We start from the raw sequence: 18,659 nt of genomic DNA, 5'->3' as shown, positions 1-18,659 counted from the left end.
GCATCTCGCTGGGTTTTAAACACCAGAGGCTCAGCCTCAAAACTCAAGTCTACATGTCACCACAGTAGGACATACCGACAGACAAGTTTGTCTTGCTGTTGGAGACCTCTCGTATCACCCCCACCTGGGTCCCTGTGGCTGACTGTACCTCTGTCTGGCTTCCTAGCTTTTAGTCCCCTCTCTCCCTTAATTTCACATTCCATGCTACCCCCTACCTTCTAATCTCTTTTACTGCCACAAGTTATTGTTGAAAAATTTACAAGTTATCCTGTTTGTTTTCATTATCATATATATAAAATGAACATTTATGTATAGGCTTGTTTCTTAGTTTTAAACAGTAATGAGATTATTTCATTCATATCTATCACTCCATAGTGCTGCGACCTGCTTTTATTTAAAAAAAAAAAAAAACCTAATGTCTTACAAGGAGCTCTGGTAGCATAGTCCCTAAGGCACTTGACTGCTAACCAGAAAGCTGGAGGTTCAAACCCACCAGCCACTCTTCGGAAGGAAGATGAGGCAATCTACTTCTGTAGTGATACTGCCTTGGAAGCCCAAGGAGCGGGTCGCTGTAAGTCGGGTCCAACTCCATGGCACGTAACAACAATATCAAAAATGTCTTACAGATATTTCTGTCAATACGTATCGTTGTTGTTATTGTTATGTGCTGTCAAGTCAGACCCAACCCAGCCAAGTTGACACACAAACTGAACTACCACACCATCCCAGAATGGATATTTTAAGAATATAAAATTACTATGTCTGGTTGGTGGGATTATGGGATTTGTATTTTCTTACTAGTATTTTTTATGTTTTCACATTTTTCTTTAGTGAGTATGCAACTTTTATTACAATATAAATTAAAACAATAAATTTTGTTAAGTATTAAGTTCAGAAAAATTGTTAGCTGAGCAAATTAAATCCCTTGAGTCCTAAGAGTTTTTATTTACTGAAAGACTTTGATTGATCACCCTTGTTGATATTTGCTTCCTTTTTCTATTCTTTTTCTGTGGTTCAGATGATTACTGTATATTAGAGTGTATATTTATTGGGTAGGTTTAAATGTTTAGCTCTTAGTGCCAGTGGAAATAATACTTCTTGAATGAACCTTCTATAAAATTGCTGCTGTTTTTAACAATTCAATTTTAGTAGTTTTTTTCTTTACTCCTTTTTCCTTTCGTAACGTGATTTTAGCATTGATATGCCACATAAGACTATGCATATGAAAAGCATGTATCTTCAATTAGTGTAATTAAACATATTTAAATTAATATTCTCACTGTAGGTTGGACACCACTGCATGAAGCTTGCAATGTTGGATATTATGATGTTGCTAAGATACTTATAGCAGCTGGAGCAGATGTTAACACGCAAGGATTAGATGATGATACACCACTCCATGATTCTGCTAGTAGTGGGCACAGAGATGTAAGTACGATAGAAAAATGAATAGCATATCTTTCATTTATCTCTAAGTATTTTCTAACTTCCCATTTGATTCTTCTTTGGCTCATACTTTGACACATTTGTTGATTGATTTCCACATATTTGTGAAATTTCCAGTTTTCTGTCTGTTACTGGTTCATAGTTTCATTCCATTGTGATTAGAGAAGATATTTTATATGATTTCAGCCTCTTTAAGCTTATTGAAACTGTTGTGACCTAGCATATGGTCTTTCCTGGGTAATTTATCCATGTGTACTAGAGAAGAATGTGTATTTTGCTATTGTTGGATGAAGTATTCTGTGTATGTTAAGTCTAGGTGGTTTATGTTGTTGTTAGGTGCCGTCTAGGTGGTTCCAGCTCATAGCCACCCTTTGTACAACAGAACAAAATGTTTTCTGGGTGTGCACCATCCTCACAATCATTGCTGTATTTGAGCCCATAGTTACAGCCACTGTGTCAGTCCATGTCATTGAAGGTCTTCCACTTTTTCACTGACCCTCTATTTACCAAGTATGATGTCCTTCTTCAGGAATTGGTGCCTCCTGATAACATGTCCATAGTGTATGAGATCTTGAAATCCTCACTTCTGAGGAGTATTGTGGTTGTACTTGATTCAAGACATGTGTTCATTCTTCTGGCAGTCCATGGTATATTTGTTATTTTCTACCAGCACTATAATTCAAATGAATCAGTTCTTCTTTAGCCTTCCTTATTCATTGTCTAGCTTTCACATACATATGAGGCACTTGAAAACATCATGGTATCTTGGTTGGTTATCTTGTACTGCTACAACAAAAACACCACAAGTAGATGGTTTTAACAAGCAGATTTATTTTCTCACAGTTTAAGAGGCCAGAAGTCTAAATTTAGAGTGCCAGCTCTAGAGGAGAGCTTTCTCTCTCTGTCAGCTCTGAGGGAAGGTCCCTGTCTTCTTCAGTATCTGTAGGCCTGGTGTCCCTTGGAGATTTCCATGTGTCTTGGCAATAGCCTTTCCCTGAGTCTAGTAAGTTCTCAGCACAGAGACCCTGGGACCGAAGGACATACTTCACTCTCAGCTCTTCATTCTTGGTGGTAGTCAGGTCCCTCTTTTTCTGCTTGCTTCTCTCTCCTTTTATCTCTTGTAAGTTAAAATAGTGATGCAGGCTACAATCCAGGAAATCTCACCTTATATCAGATCAGGACTGTGACCTGAGTAAGGATATTGTATTCCGTCTAACCTAATCCCCTTAAAACTGATTATCTGAGCATATCAGTGTGTGTCATGAGGATGATTATTGCATAATTACATTATCTATTATTATATAATTGCCAAACCACTGAGTCATGGCCCAGGAAAACTGACACATATTTTGGGGAGACACAATTCAATCCATGACACATAGCTTGGGTCAATCATACCTTAGTCAGCAAATGACATCTTTGCTTTTTAACACTTTAAAGAGGTTTAACACATGTAAGTTGGTTTGTAGAGTTCTACTTACTTACTGAACTTCTCTCTAGGTGTTCTCTCCAGTATTGGAAATATTATAATGAAGTGTCTCCAACAATTGTTACAGAGCTGTCTACTACTCCCTTCATTTCTATCAATGCTTGCTACATATATTTGAAAGTTCTGTTAGGTAGGTGCATGTGTATGTGTGTGTGTAACTGAAATATCTTGATAGATTGACTCTTGTCATTACATAACAACTTCTGTTCTTCTTGTAAGGAGTTCTCGTGGCATAATGGATAGGGTAGTAGTGGCTGCTAACCAGAAGATGAGCAATTTAGACCCACCAGCTACTCTGCAGAAGGAAAATCAGGCAGTCTACTTCCTTAAAGATTCACAGCCTCAGAAACCCAGTATGGGTCACTATGAGTCAGAGGATTTTTGACGTAAAATTATTTTGTCTGGTATTCATACAGCTAGCCTGGCTCTCTGTTGAATGAAGTATTTTTTTCTATCCTTCCACTTTCAGTCTATTTGTATCATTGGATATAAGGTGTGTTTCTTGTAGACTGTGTGTAGATGAATCATATTTTTTTAATCCATTCTGGTGATCTCTGCCTTCTGAAAGAGTTTAATCAATTTACATTTAAAGTAATTATCAATAAGAAAAGTGTTACTTCTGCCTTGTTGCTATTAGTTTTTTGTGTGTTGCATGCCATTTTTGTTCCTCAACTCCTGCCGCCTTTTATGTTTAATTGATTTTTTGTAGAGAACCATTTTTATTCCCTTCTCCTTTTCTTTTGTCTATGTATTTTTAAGATATTTTCTTTGTATTTACAATAGAGATTACATTTACTATCCGAAATTTATAGCAAAAAAAAAAAAAAATCAAACCCACTGTCATGAGTTAATTCTGACTCATAGCAACCCTACAGAATGGAATAGAACTGCCCCATAGTGTTTCCAAGACTATAAATCTTTACAAAGCGGATTGATGCATCTTTCTCCCACTGAGTGGCTGGTGAGTCAGAACTACTGACGTTCTGGTTAGCAGCCTAGTGCTTTACCCATTGTATCACCAGGGTTTCTCAAATTTATAACAACCAACGGGAGCTCTGGTAGCATAGTGCCTAAGGCACTTGACTGTTAACCAGAAGGCTGGCGGTTCAAACCCACCAGCCACTCCTCAGAAGAAAGATGGGGCAATCTGCTTACGTAGTGATACTGCCTTGGAAACCCAAGGAAGGGTTGCTATGAGTCTGGTCTGACTCAACGGCACATAACAACAACAACAGTTATTACAGCATTTCATGAAGTTTCTGTGTATTATTGATGTTAAATTGGTAACACTTTATAAACTTATAACAATGTAGTTTAAATTGATACCAACTTAACTTTAATAACATATAGAAATGTTATTCCTATATCATTCTCTCTTCATACTTAGTTGTTGTCACAAGTTACATCTTTCTACGTTATACTCCCAATAACAAGTGCAGACTGATAATTATTTTTTATGTATTTGTCAGTTTTAATAATGTAGGGCATAATTACTACAATTACAAACCAAAAATATCACAAAACTAAGTGTTAAATTTGACCATGAAATTAACTTTATCACAGATACTTTTTTCTGTGTACAACTTCCAATGACCGTCTAGGGACCTTTCAGTTCAGTCAGAAGTATTGAAACATTTCTTGTAGAGCAGGTCTAGTTGTAATGAACTCTCTTATCTCCCTTAGCTTTTGCTATCTGGGAATGTTTTAATTTTGCCCATATTCTTGACAAAAATTTTAATGAATACTGAATTCTTGGTTGATAATTCTGTTCTTCCAACACCTTAAATATATTGGCCTTCTGGCCTGTAGCCTTTCTGAGGAGAAATTGGTATTTAATCTTATTGAAGATCCTTTGTATGTGACAGTTTGCTTCTGTCTTGCTGCTGTCAGGATTCTCTCTTTATATTTAGTTTTCAGGAGTTTAATAATAATGTATCTCCATGTGGATTTCTTTTGAGTTTTCGGTACTTGGAATTTATTGAGCTTTTTGGATGTGTGGATTCCTGTCCCTCATCTGATTTAAGAAGTTTTCAGCCATTCTTCCAGTGTTCTTTTTATCTTTTTATTTTCCTTCTGGAATTCTCATGATACATACGTTAATTTGTATAATGATGTCCCACGACTCCTTTAAGGTCTGTTTACTTTTCACCATTCTTTTTTACCTTTTCCTCCTCAACATGGATGATTTCAATTATCTTACCTTCTAGTTTACTGATTATTCTGCCAGATAAGATCTGCTATGAAATCTCTCCAGTGAATTTTTTATTTTGATTATTGTTTTTTTCAGCTTCAGTAATTCAGTTGTTTAGTTCCTTTTTTGTAGTTTCTGTTCATTTATTGATATTCCTATTTTGTTTTGTATCATTTTCTATAGTTCTTTGTGTTTTCCTTTAGTGTTTTGAGCATATTTGATATTGTTGTATTAAAGTCTTATTTGTTCATAATCTACATTTCCGTAAGGATGATTTTTCCCACATTATTTTGTTATTTTGAATGGGCTATCCTTTTCTGTTTATTTGTATGCTTTCTGATTTTTATTCTTGCTGCTGCTGCTGTTGTTAACACCAAAACATTTGATTGATTAAAATGTTTTAGCCCAGTAACTCATTCTTTCCCTTTTGGGTTTTATTTATTTATTTATTTATTTTTTATTGAAGGTTACAGTAGTTCGTCTGCTCAGCAACCTCCCCTAGCTATTTTTGCAACTACTGCCTTCCTGGATGTATGTAGAGATCTAAGCCTTCTGTTCTCCAGCCCATGCTTTTCTAGTGTTATAAAAGAGATTGTCTTGTACTAGAGGGGGAAGAACAAACACTACTTCTAGTGTTTGTAACTAGGCTGTGAACTGCTGCCCTTCTTCAACCACTTGCTTTCAGCACCCTTAAGGGTTAACCCAAGGTTGAGACTAGAGATTCTTAGGTATTTTCAGCACATGTATGTTGCCCTGAGCATGTGTGTAGTTTTCATAATTCCCCTGTATATATGGTGCTTTTGAAATCTCTAATTTCAGAATGCTCTGGTAGCATAATGGCTAAGGCACTTGACTGCTAACCAGAAGGCTGACGGTTCAAACCCACCAGCCCCTCCTCGGAAGGAAGATGGGGCAATCTACTTCCGTAGTGATAATGCCTTGGAAACCCAAGGAGGGGTCGCTACGAATCAGGTCCGACTTGACGGCACATAACAACAACAACATCAATTTCAGAAAGAAACTCTTACTCCAGCATCTCCTTTAGCCTTTAAGCATTAATTTTGTGTTTCAGTCATACTATTTATTCCTAGAATGAAAGGACAGTCACAGCCTTCAGGTGTTATACACCACTCCACCTTGCTCCACGTGAGCTGTAGCAGGCCAAAGTCAAGGGGGATGCTCTGCTATATTTCTTTAAGGAACCACCAGACAGATCAGAACAGACACATACCATAATTCACTAGCAAAGTCTGGTCTGCTCACTCCAAAGCTAGAGATCCAGCCCCTCTCTTGAGAGTATGTAGTCCAAAGTCCACCACCAGGCCAGGTGGGCATAAACAATAGAAATTTAAATTTTTTTTTTTTTACTGATTATGAGTCACCTTTTCTTGACTCATCATTTTCTTGGTTGCTGTAGCCCTCTGATTGTTTTTCAGAGTTCTTACAGAGATGAGCCTACCAGTTTCTGTTTGTTTTCTGTGGTGATTGTGCACAGGGGGAAGAGGAATATGAAACTGTTCATGCCATCATCCTCCAAGAAGTCCCTGTGTTTTCTGTCATTGACTCTTAGAAATGCTTGTTGCCTAAGAAGTGCTCAGTAAATTCTGTGTGGATTGATAGATGGATGAATGGATAACTAACTCATTATATGCAGAATACTAACGGCTTTAATCCATAAAGCCTGACAACCTATGGAGTACATTTCCCTTTCCTCTGAATTTACCAGAAAATGATTTATTTTCTGACTGGGGTACTTTAAATACTGTAATCTTTGCTTTAAAAAGAAATTATTGCTAATCTGTCAGAGATGAATGTTCTTTTTCAAATGTGATATACAGAGACTTCCTGATCTCTAAATGTAATTTTAAAGAATTATGCTTTGTGACTAAGATATGTTTCTATGTGTACAACTTTCAAAGTATGAACACAGCTACAAAATATTTCCAGAAGCTGACCTTTGAGCCCATGTATTTACAGAGACTCAAACACTATTTCTAGTCTTTTTCCAGAGGGACACTGGCATGCTGTATTCACAAGAGAGAAGACCTTTGCTTTTCCTCCTACCAACATGCCTAGGATAGTAGGAGTCACAGTTCAAGAACTATTGATAGCTATTTTCTCCTTGTTCTTGAGGAGGAGGAGGAAGAGGAAAATGATAGCCACAAAAAATCCCATCTGTGTGTATCCATACAATATATTCTGAGTATATAATAAACAATTGGATTTCTTTTGCTCAGTAATAGTCATGAAAACTTCAGCTATCTATAAAATATTTCTAAGTTGGAAAAAGCAGAAAAATAGCAGTTCTGTGGCCAGGTCTTAAATTATTTAGAATGAGAACCTTCACAAAGCTTACATTATTTCAGGATTTTTTTCAGCTTATTCTTTTTGTTATTTTTTATTTATTTATTTATTTATTTATTGTGATTTGGGTGAAGATTTACAGAGCAAATTCACTTTCCATACAGTAGTTCATATACTTAGTCTCATGTATTGAGCACAGTTTACCACAATGCAACAGCTCCTCTCCCACTTCCTCCCCACAGTTACCTCTTCCCATTGTCCATCCCTCCATACACTCCTGCCCCCTGAGCTGTCTCCCTGTGCACAAGCAGCCCTTCTTTCTTCCATGATTGTTGTCTCCAAGGTGTGTATCTACTCGAGGTAAATGTTTAACTCATATGCCTGTATTTTGTTTGCTGAAAACCCCAGGTGTGTGTTCAATTCCAGACCTGAAGGACAGCTAGGGGCCATAGTCTCAAGTGGTTCTACCAGGCTCTATCGGACCAGCAAACCTGGTCCCCACCTTTTTTTTTTTCCTCCAAATGATTTTGAGTTATATTTCCACATTGTTCTCCCTCTCTATCAAGGATCTCCTACATAGATCCCCTTCCAAGTGGATGACAGTGGTAGCCGGGCATCATCTAGTTCTTCTGGTCTCATTGTTGTATAGGCTGCAGATTGGATGGTGTACCAGTCTCTAGGACTAATTGTTTCCATGAATTTTGGTTTTCTTCATTCTTCTTTGTTCTGGACAAGGAGAGACCCATCGTTGCATCTAGATGGTAGCTTGCAAGCTTTTAAGACCCCAGTCGCTACTCGCCAAAGTAGGAGGTGGAACAATGTTTTGTATAGTATGTTATGCCAGTTGAGCTTGATGTCCCCTGCAACTGTGGTCCCAAGCCCACAGGTTCAACTACTCAGTCCCTCTGGGTAGCTGGCTGTGACCAAGCAGTGACCACAACCTTGCCCCTTGTCAGCTCTACTATACACCTGGGAATTCTGATCATTCACATAAACTTATAGGACCATTGTCTGCCAACCTTATGAATGTTCTTGGATGCACTCCCCATTTCATAGACATACCTAATCGTTTAGCCTATCCACCCATCTATCCATCCATATACCCATGTTTGCCTTCACTGACAACGTAGTACTGTATGTGCAGAAGGGTTCATATTTGTTGTCTACACCTCCCATGTACCTCTCTATGTCTTTCTTATCCTCAATGCTGCCATATTGGTCACTCACATTTGGTACACTGCCCTTCTCTTCACCCAAATCAATACTTATCTCTATCTATCTAACAGCCTTGCCTCTCCTCCACTCCCCTCCCACCTCTGGTGACCAACAAAGAAAATTTCCTTCTGTAGATAAACCTTTCCTTAACTTTTGCAATAACGGACTAATACAATTTTTGTCCTTTTGTTAATTGAATTATTTCACTCAGCATAATGTCCTCCAAGTTCATCCACATTATGCGGTGCTTTGCAGATTCTACATTATTCTTTAGCATTGCATAGTATTCCATTGAGTGTATGTACCATAGTTTGGTTATCCATTCCTCAGTTGATGGACATCTAGGTTGTTTCCATGTTTTGGCTATTGTAAATAGTGTTGTGATGAACATGGGTGTGCATATATCTGTTCTTGTCATGGCTCTCACTTCTTTAGGGTATATACCTAGTAATGGAATAGCTGGGTCAAATGGTATTTCTAATTGCAACTTTTGAAGGAATCTCCATACTGCGTTCCACAATGGTTGTACCATTTTACAGTCCCACCAGCAGTGTATGAGAGTCCCAATCTCCCCACAACCTCGCCAGCATTTGTTATTTTCTGTCTTGTTGAACTTTGCTGCTAGTGCTGGAGCAAGATGGTACCTCATTGTTGTTTTGATTTGCATCTCTCTAATAGCTAATGATCGTGAGCATTTCTTCATATGTTTGTTGGCCGCTTGAATATCCTCCTTGGTGTGAATTGTCTATTCATGTCTTCTGCCCATTTTTTAATTGGATCGTTTGTCTTTTTGTTATTGAGGTGTTGGAGTTTTCTATAAATTCTAGAGATAAGTCCTTTGTCAGATATGTTATTACCAAATATTTTTTCCCAATCTGTAGGTTCTCTTTTGACTCTTTCTCTTTTGACTCTTGGAGAAGTCTTTGGAAACACATAAAAATTTAATTTTTAGAAGGTCCCAATCATCTGGTTTCTCTTCTGCTGTTTGTGCATTTTGTGTTATGCTTGATAGTCTATTTATGCCATATATTAGGGCCCTTAAATTTGCCCCTAGATTTTCCTTGAGGAACTGTGTAGTTTTACATTTCACATTTAAGTCTTTGATCCATCTGAAGTTCGTTTTTGTGTATGGTGTGAGGTACAGAACTTGTTTCATTTTTCTGCAAATGGATCTCCAGTTTTGCCAGCACCATTTATTAAACAAACATTCTCTTCCCCATTTAATGGATTTTGGGCCTTTGTCAAAGATCAGCTGACTATAGGTCAGTAGATCTATATCTGGGTTCTCAATTCTATTCCATTGGTCTATGTGTCTGTCATTAAACCAATACCAGGCAGTTTTGACTACTGTGGCTGTATAGTAGGTTTTAAGATCCAGTAGTGTGAGACCTCCTACTTTGTTTTTCTTCTTCAATAGTGCTTTGCTTATCTGAGGTCTGTCAGCTTATTCTTATAATCAGGAATGTTTGCCTTTCTCCTGAACAATTAAATTGTTTTTCATCTTGTCAGTCCTAAAACTAACTAATTTTTTTTTTTTTTTAATTTTAGTGTTGATTCCTAGAAAGCTAAGACCCTAAGTTTTGGTCCTAGTCTTTGGCCCTCATCTTTGACAAGGATATAGTACTTTATGATGCAGCTTTTATACTAGCCTTATTCCTACTTCTTTTTTATGTTATGGTGGTGGTTTCTGTGAACTCCGTTCTGACTCATGGTTATCCCATGTGTGCAGAGTAGAACTGTTCTCATAGGGTTTTCAAGGATGTGGCCTTTTGGAAGCAGACCACCAAGCCTTCCAGTACGTCTCTGGGTGGGTTTGAACCACCAGCCTTTCAATTAGTAGTCCAGTGCTTACCCATTTTTCCCACTCAGGAATTTCTATTTTATATTATTGTTCTTGGGTGCTATCATGTCAATTCTGACTCATAACAAACCCATGTGACTGAGTAGAACTGCTCCATAGGGTTTTCTTGGCTGTAATCTTTATGGAAGCAAATGGCCAGATCTTTATTCTGCAGAGTGGCTTGCTTGGTGAGTTTGAGCTGGCAACCTGTCAGTATGCAACGGAGTGCATAACCATGGTGCCAACAAAGATTTTATATACCCAACTTTATTTTCCTTGTCTTACCATTTTTACCTACATCTAATTTGTTTCCTCCTGTGTTTTAAACAAGTTTACATTGCCTTAAGTCCTTTTCAGAATAGTTTTTATCCTATGAAGATAATCTGTAAAATATTGATTAGGATGGGTTAAGATGTTTCTAACATGTTTAAAGGAACAAGCTGTACCTGACTCACAGACATTTAAAAAATATTCATTGATTACTGATTGCTTCTTAATGGTAATAAAAAGCTTTTCAGCAGTATATATCAAGAGGCTTTGTTCTGTTTTCTCATTCTAGGACCATAGTCTAAGGAATAAGCCTAAAAACGGAGGCATTTCAACTTCAACTCATAAAGATGTTCACGACAGTATTTATAATGACTAAAAATTGTTGACTTCATTCTCTTCACAAACCCCTAAAGTGGCAATAAATGGAGAGTTTAAAGGGCATAGACACACAAGGACAAAGTACAGAAGAAACAAGAAAGTCAGTATTTTGGAAGGTAGAAATCAGTGGTTACTGATCCTAGGATAGCATCTGGCAGCCTTTTTTGTGTAGGGCCAGTCAGTAATTATTTTACTCTTGGCAGGCCCCATGTAATCTTTGTTGCATATTGTTGTTGTTGTCTTTCCCCTACATTTTTTAGAAACATAAAAACCTATTTTTAGCTGGAAGGCCAGATTTGGCCTGTAGCCTGTAATTTGCCAAACTCTGACTTAGAAGATCCAAGAATATTGAAACCAAAGTGAAGAAGCTGCTCAGTTTACAGCACAGAATTCCAGAAAATATGAAGCTCGGGAGTTTATGTCACCAGCTACTTCTGGAATTGACTTTTGAGATAAGACTAAAAAGGAAGACTGATCAAAGTCTTTCTGTTCCACGTATCTTTTCCCCAAGGTCTGTCTCCCCCATACAGCCAGATGACTGCCCCCCTCACACACACACACCCTGGTAGATCACTGAGAGTTATTTCTTGTTGAGGATAAACCAGAGACTCTGGACTGGGGTGCAGCAATACCTCAGAGTAAGGATCATTATAATTTAATTAAATAAGAGACTGAACATTAACACTATAGCCTCCTTTCCCTATTCAGCAGCCAGAATGCTATCATTTAGATTTAAATTTCCAGGCATGAAGTTGAAAATTTTTACTTCAGGGAACTGAACTAGCCAAGAGACAATTACCCCAGTGAAATGGGTCAGTCACATTACATTAACATCTATCTGTCAACAAATCATTCCCATACCCACAAAACTTTCAGTAAGCTTTTTAGTGCCTCACTGTGACCTTCAACATACAGACAAGGATCACTTAACATTTGGGGGGTGGGGAGTCTTTAACTGGGAAGGAAGACATTAAAACAAACCAATAAAAAAATAAGAACTTGGAGGAAACAGCAGTGCTAAGAGGAACTTTCTAAAAAACCATTTCCCTTCCCAGAGAGATAAGGGAATTTGTTGTAGCCCTGAAAGAAGAAATGAGTGCATTTTTTAAAAATCAGTGTTTTAAAAGGGAAAAAGAAATCTTGAAAATTAATAATATGATAGCAGAAATACAAAATGGAATACAAGTGTTAAAAGTGGAGGAAACTAGGAGACAAAAAGACAAAGAAGGCCAGAAAATTAGAGAAAAAGTAAGATCAGTCTAGGCAATCCAGCATCTAACAGCAGTACGTGGAAGACAGAATAGTGAATACATAGATATCAAATAAAACCAAAAAAATGTCCCTATACTGAAGGAAATTGGGTTTTCAGATTGAAAAAGGACAGTTGAATCGAGTGTTCAGCACAGTCATCTCAGTCTGAGACACAAGTACATTATCCTGGAATTTCAGGATGATAGGGCAAAGAATGTCCTTAAGCTTCCAGAGAGAGAAAGCAAGTCCCATATAAAGGTAAGAAATCAGAATGGCATCAGGGCTTCCCAGTAACACTAGAAGCTAGAATATAATGGAGTGATACCTTCAGAATCTAAGGGAAATTGTTTCTAACCTAAAATTCTGTATGTAGGTAAACTATTAATCAAGGAAGAGTGAGATACAAGTATTTTCTGGCATGCAGAAATCACAAAACATTTACTCATTCTTGGGAATCTCCTGGAGTTGGATATCCAACAAAATGAAGGAGTAAACCAAGCAAGAAATAAAATAGGATGTAAAGGATCTAGTACAGAATTGATGGGAAGTGTATTTCTGGAGTGATAGGATGAAGAAAGATGTCAAGCTGACAGTTGGACAGCAGGTCTGGATGGAATAAAGAGCTACCAGTCCATTTTAGAGCAAATCAGAAGGCTTGGAGAAAGAGGTCTCTAACAAGAGAGAAGTGATAGTATATTGAATTGATCTATTACTATAACCAAGTGGGGGAAAGATGAATTTAAATATGTATATGGAAAAAACTAAGCAAATGAAAAATCAAGATAATAATTATCTCCATGGGGGAGGAGCTTTGGAAGTTGTACAAAAATGGAAATTTAATCAAAATGTAGTACCTTGGCTTAACATTTATTATAATTTTTATACTAATGTAAGCAATGTATATTAATCTTACTTAAAATATAATACAACTATATTGGGAAGGTAAGAGAAAAGGAGGTGTGTGGGAGAGGATTGGTGAAAGAGATTAGACTGTCTTCTGTTGAGAGAGAAAATAAAGAAAACCTAAAACTGAGAAAATACCAATGAAGCAAGCTAAGCATGTTATTTAGGTACATGGAGATAAGTCTTAGGGACACGTGTTCTTCATCAGTAGCTTTTAAAAAACTAGCTATTCTTTTGAATCATAAGCATGTATAAGTTGGTTAAAATTAAAAAAGGAAAAAAGTTAACAGTTGGGATCATGATTAACTCCTTTTCTTTGTATAGTCTTACATTTCCAAATTTCAATAATGACTGTTTTCTTTCACATTCTGGAGTAATTTTTTTTATTTGTTCACTGTGAATCTTCATTATTCTTGAATATTTTCAACTAATTTGTTAGAAATTCGTCATCTAAAGCATATTTAAACAAACGTGATATATTTTCTAAATACCACTGTTATGTCTTCCACATACTGCTGTTAGATGCTGGATTGCCTAGATTGATTGTACTATTTCTCTAATTTTCTGGCTTTCTTTGTGTTTTTGTTTCCTAGTTTCCTCAACTTTTATCTTTTAACACTTGTATTCCATTTTTCATTTCTGCTATCATATTATTAATTTTCAAGATTTCTTTTTGCCTTTTAAAACACTGATTTTTAAGAAATGCACCGTTTCTTCTTTCAGGGCTACAATAAATTCCCTTATCTCTCTGGGGAGGGAAATTGTTTTTTAGAAATTTCCTCTTGGCACTGCTATTTCCTCCAAGTTCCTGTTTTTCTATTGGTTTGTTTTAGTGTCTTCCTTCCCAATTAATCTCATGTGTTGAGATTACAAAGATGAATACAGACTTGACCCCACATGAAGCTTAGAATATTAGTAGTATAGAGTAAGTGGGGAAAATGTTAATAAATTATAGTATAGTATTACAGCTGCTATGATAGAAGTGAAGACATGAAAAGACAGAAATGGTTCATTCAGCCTGGAAAAGTGGCATCTTCAGAGGAGATGGTTCTTGACCTAGGTCTTCAAAACTGAGTATGTGCTTATCAAGTTAGATATCTTTAGAAAGAATATTCCAGTGAAGGAGAACAGCACAACAAAGTGAGCAGAAGTGTGGAAACATGAATTAGCATAATATGGTACCGTGATGACAAATTAAGTGAAAGAAATAGGATTTGATAAGAGATACAGTTGGGAGATAAGAGAGGAGCTGGAATTACTGTATAACTGTGTAAGAAGTTTGAATTCCATCCTCAATTTTATAGGATGGCCTTATTACAGAGTTTTAAGAAGCACTAAAACAAAAACCCACTGCCATCAAATCAATTCTGACTCATAGCAACTTTCATTGGGTCCCAAGGCAGTAAATCTTTTTTTTTTTTTTTAAGAGCTTGTTTTACGTTAAACGTAACACGTACGTTTAGTTTCATTCCCCATTCATCATGTCCAACCCTAACCCAGTCTCCTCCCCTCCCTACCCTGTAACCCTCCCCCTGTGCCCCTCATATTTATGCACTCCTGTTTGTCGTGCATTTCCTCAATTTGAATGTTGCTCCTCTGGTGTCCCATGGTCTATTGCTCAAGGGGATGTATTACCATAGAGTATGTGGGTGCGTCATCCTGGGTTGAGTGGTCAGCATGTACATCTTGTTAACTATTGGGCTGAGAATCTGCCCTTGGGGGTGAGTTTTATTCCAGGCACAGAATGTATTCAATGTATTCCAGGGCCATAGTATTGGGAGTCTCACCAGATTTCATCTGACCAGTAAATCTGGTCATTATTGAGTTTTTGGATTTTGTTCCACGTTTTCCCTCGCACTTTATCCAGGATTTCCAGATTTGATCCTTTCCTGAATGGTTGACATTGGTAGCTGGGCACCATCTAGTTTTTCTGGTCTCGAGGGGCATTGTGTCCTAAGGCTGATTGCTTCTAAATGTGCCTTTTTTTTTTTTTTTCGTTGTTCTTCACTTCCAACGCTAGGAGACCATTAGCTGCATCTTAGATGACCACTTGAAAGCTTTTAAGGTCCCAGTTGCTACTCACCAATGTAGGATGTGGGGCAACACTTTTATGTATTTTGTTGTGCCAGTTGAGTCTGGTGTCCTCCAGTACTATGGTCCTGAGACAGTAGATCTATTGGATCTCTCTCCCATAGTGTCTGGTTGTCTGTGAGGGATTATTCTGTGTCAGTCTTCTATTGTTTCTGTAAGTACTGCAGGTATTTTGTATCACTAGTGTCTGTGCAAGATTAGCGTCAGCTGAATCTATCCATGGTCTAGGGTATACTTCTGTTCACTGACCTCTGTCTGATCATCTCAGGTGTTTATGTGTTTATCTGTATAACCTAGTGTTTGGTGTGTTTGGTTTTAATGGCAATGCAGTATATTGTGGACACATTGGTTGGTATTAGCATCTGTCATCTATCTCTTATGTGCACAATTCTGTGGACTCCCATTTCCTAATGTTGTCATGATGGTCATATATCCTTCCCGTATATCCCTCCCCCTACCCATGTCAGTGTGTAGGCCCCAACTAGCCTGAAATTAATCTCTCCCCTTCTCTCCCCATCCAAATAACCTACTAGGTAAGTTCCCTTTCCCAAGCAAACCCTTCTCTGTCTTTTTACAGTAATGGGCTCATATAGCACTTATCTTTCTGTGATTGACTTATTTCACTCACCATAATGTCCTCCAGATTCATCCACATTGCAAGATGATTTGCATATCCTTCATTGTTCTTTAATGTGGCATAGTATTCCATTGTGTGGATATACCACAATTTGGTTATCCACTCATCCGTTGATGGGCATTTAGGTTGTTTCCATCTCTTTGCTATGTGAATTGTGCTGCGATGAACATAGGTGTACATATGTCTGTTCGTGCGCTCTCACTTCTTTAGGATATATTCCTAGTAATGGAATTGCTGGGTCAAATGGTACTTCTATTTTCAGTTTTTTAAGGAGGTGCCATACCGTTTGCCACAATGATTGTACCATTTTACAATCTGACCAGCAGTGCACAAGAGTTCAATTTCTCCACAACCTCTCCAGCATTTGTTACTTTCTGACCTGTTGAACTTTGCTGTTATTGTTGGGGTGAGATAATATCTCCTCGTTGTTGTGATTTGCATCTCCCTAATGATTAATGATCGTGAGCAATTTCTCATGTTTGTTGGCTGCCTGTATATCTTCTTTGGTGAAGTGTCTGTTCAAGTCTTTTGCCCATTTGTGAATTAGGTTATTTGTCATTTTGGTGTTGAGTTGTTGAAGTTTTCTGTAGATTTTAGAGTTAATTCCTTTATCCCAATCTGTAGGTTCTCTTTTTGCCCTCTTGACGAAGTCTTTCAATGCGCACAAGAATTTAAGTGTTAAAAGGTCCCAGTCATGTAGCTTCTCTTCTGTCTCCACGTTCTGGGTTATGCTTGACAGTCTATTTATGCCGTAAATTAGGGCTCCTAGAGCTGCCCCTATTTTATCTTTATAAATTTTATAGTTCTGGGTTTTACATTTAAGTCTTTGATCCAGCTTGAGTTTGTTTTTGTGTATGGGGTGAGGTATGGGTCTTGTTTCATTTTTCTACAGGTGGATATCCAGTTTTGCCAGCAACATTTGTTAAAGAGGCTGTCTCTTTCCCATTTAATGGGGTTTGGACCTTTGTCAAAGATCACTTGTCCACAGATGGATGGGTCTATTTCTGGACTCGATTCTGTTCCATTGGTGTATCTGTCTATCATTGTACCAATTCCATGCTGTTTTGACTACTGTGGCTTTATAGTAGTTCTTAAGATCTGGGAGTGTGAGACCTCACACTTTGTTTTTCTTCTTGAGAAGTGTTCTGCTTATTCGAGATCTTTCCTTTCCATATGAAATTAGTAATTAGTTTTTCCATATCCTTAAAAAATTTTGTTGAAATCTGGATTGAGATTGTGTTAAATGTATAGATTGCTTTAGGTAGTATTGACATTTTCACAATGTTTAGTCTGCCTGTCCGTGGACAAGGTAGGTTCTTGCATTTATGTAGTGCCCTTTTTGTCTCTTGTAGCAGTGTTTTATAGTTTTCTCTCTATAGGTCTTCTGTGTCTGTGGTGAGGTGTATTCCTAGATATTTTATCTTTCTCATAGCTATAGTAAATGATATTGTTTCCCTTATTTCTTTATCAGAAGACTCCTTGCTGGTGTAGAGAAATCCATCTGATTTTTGTATGTTGACCTTGTATCCTGCCACTTTGCTGAACCTCTCTATTAGTTCCAGTAATTTTTTTTTTTAATTGAGTCCCTTGGGTTTTCTATGTATGGGATCATATCATTCATAAATAGAGATAGTTTTAGTTCCTCTTTGCTAATTTATATGCCTTTTATTTCTCTTTCTTGCCTTATTGCCCTGGCCAGGACTTCGAATACAGTGTTAAATAGAAGTGGTGATAGAGGGCATCCCTGTCTGGTTCCCGTTCGTAAGAGGAATGCCTTGAGTCTTTCTCCATTAATAATAATGTTGACGTTGGCTTTGCATATATACCCTTTATTATGTTGAGGATTTTCTCTTCTATCCCTATTTTGCTGAGAGTTCAAAACAGGAATGAGTGTTAGATTTTATCATATGCCTTTTCTGCATCAATTGACATAATCATATGGTTCTTTTCCTTTGTTTTGTTTATGTGATGGGGTACATTGATTGGTTTTTGATGTTGAACCACCCTTGTAAACCTGGCATGAATCCCACTTGGTGCGGGGGTATTAATTTTTTGATATATTGTTGGATTCTGTTGGCCAGGATTTTGTTAAAGATTTTTGCATCTATGTTCATGAGTGATATTGGTCTGTAGTTTTCGTTTCTAGTGGTGTCTTTCTCTGGTTTTGGTATTAGTGTTATGCTTGCATCATAAAATGAGTTTGGGAGTATTCCATCTTTTTCTATGTTCTGAAATAGCTTGAGTAGCATTGGTGTCAACTCTTCTCTGAGTGTTGGATAGAATTCTCCAGTGAAGCCATCAGGGCCAGGGCTTTTCTTTGTGGGAAGTTTTTTTTATGACCGGTTCAATTTCTTCCCTTGCTGAGTCTGTTAAGCTTTCTGTCTCTGAGTGGAATTGTTTAGGTAGGTCTTGTCATTCTAGAAACTTGTCCCTTTCTTCTAGGTTCTCAAATCTATTGGTGTACGGTTTTTCATAATATTCTGTCAGTATCTTTTTTATTTCAGTTGGTTTTGTTGTGATGACACCATTTTCGTTTACAATTCTTGTGATTTGGATCTTCTCTTTCTTTTCTTTTGTTAGGTCTGCCAATGGTTTAGGAGCTCTGGTAGCATAGTGCCTAAGGCACTTGACTGCTAACCAGAAG

The 18,659-nt window shown here is 37.4% G+C and overlaps 1 protein-coding gene across 1 annotated transcript in view; it reads left to right on the top strand.

Annotated features, from left to right (window-relative positions):
* The window catches only part of ANKRD12 (ankyrin repeat domain 12), a 139,013-nt gene that overhangs the window by 48,473 nt on the left and 71,881 nt on the right, over positions 1 to 18,659 (top strand). Inside the window, exon 6 of the mRNA XM_007949005.2 lies at positions 1,286 to 1,428. Within this exon, the coding sequence (XP_007947196.1) occupies positions 1,286 to 1,428 (143 nt within the window). The remainder of the gene's footprint in view (positions 1 to 1,285; positions 1,429 to 18,659) is intronic.

Source organism: Orycteropus afer, unplaced genomic scaffold (assembly GCF_000298275.1).
Source record: "Orycteropus afer afer isolate SDZICR_OR568_19922 unplaced genomic scaffold, OryAfe1.0 scaffold00234, whole genome shotgun sequence".
NCBI lineage: Eukaryota > Metazoa > Chordata > Mammalia > Tubulidentata > Orycteropodidae > Orycteropus > Orycteropus afer.
The sequence above is the reverse complement of the archived record's forward strand: the minus strand, read 5'-3'. Positions and strand labels throughout refer to the sequence as shown.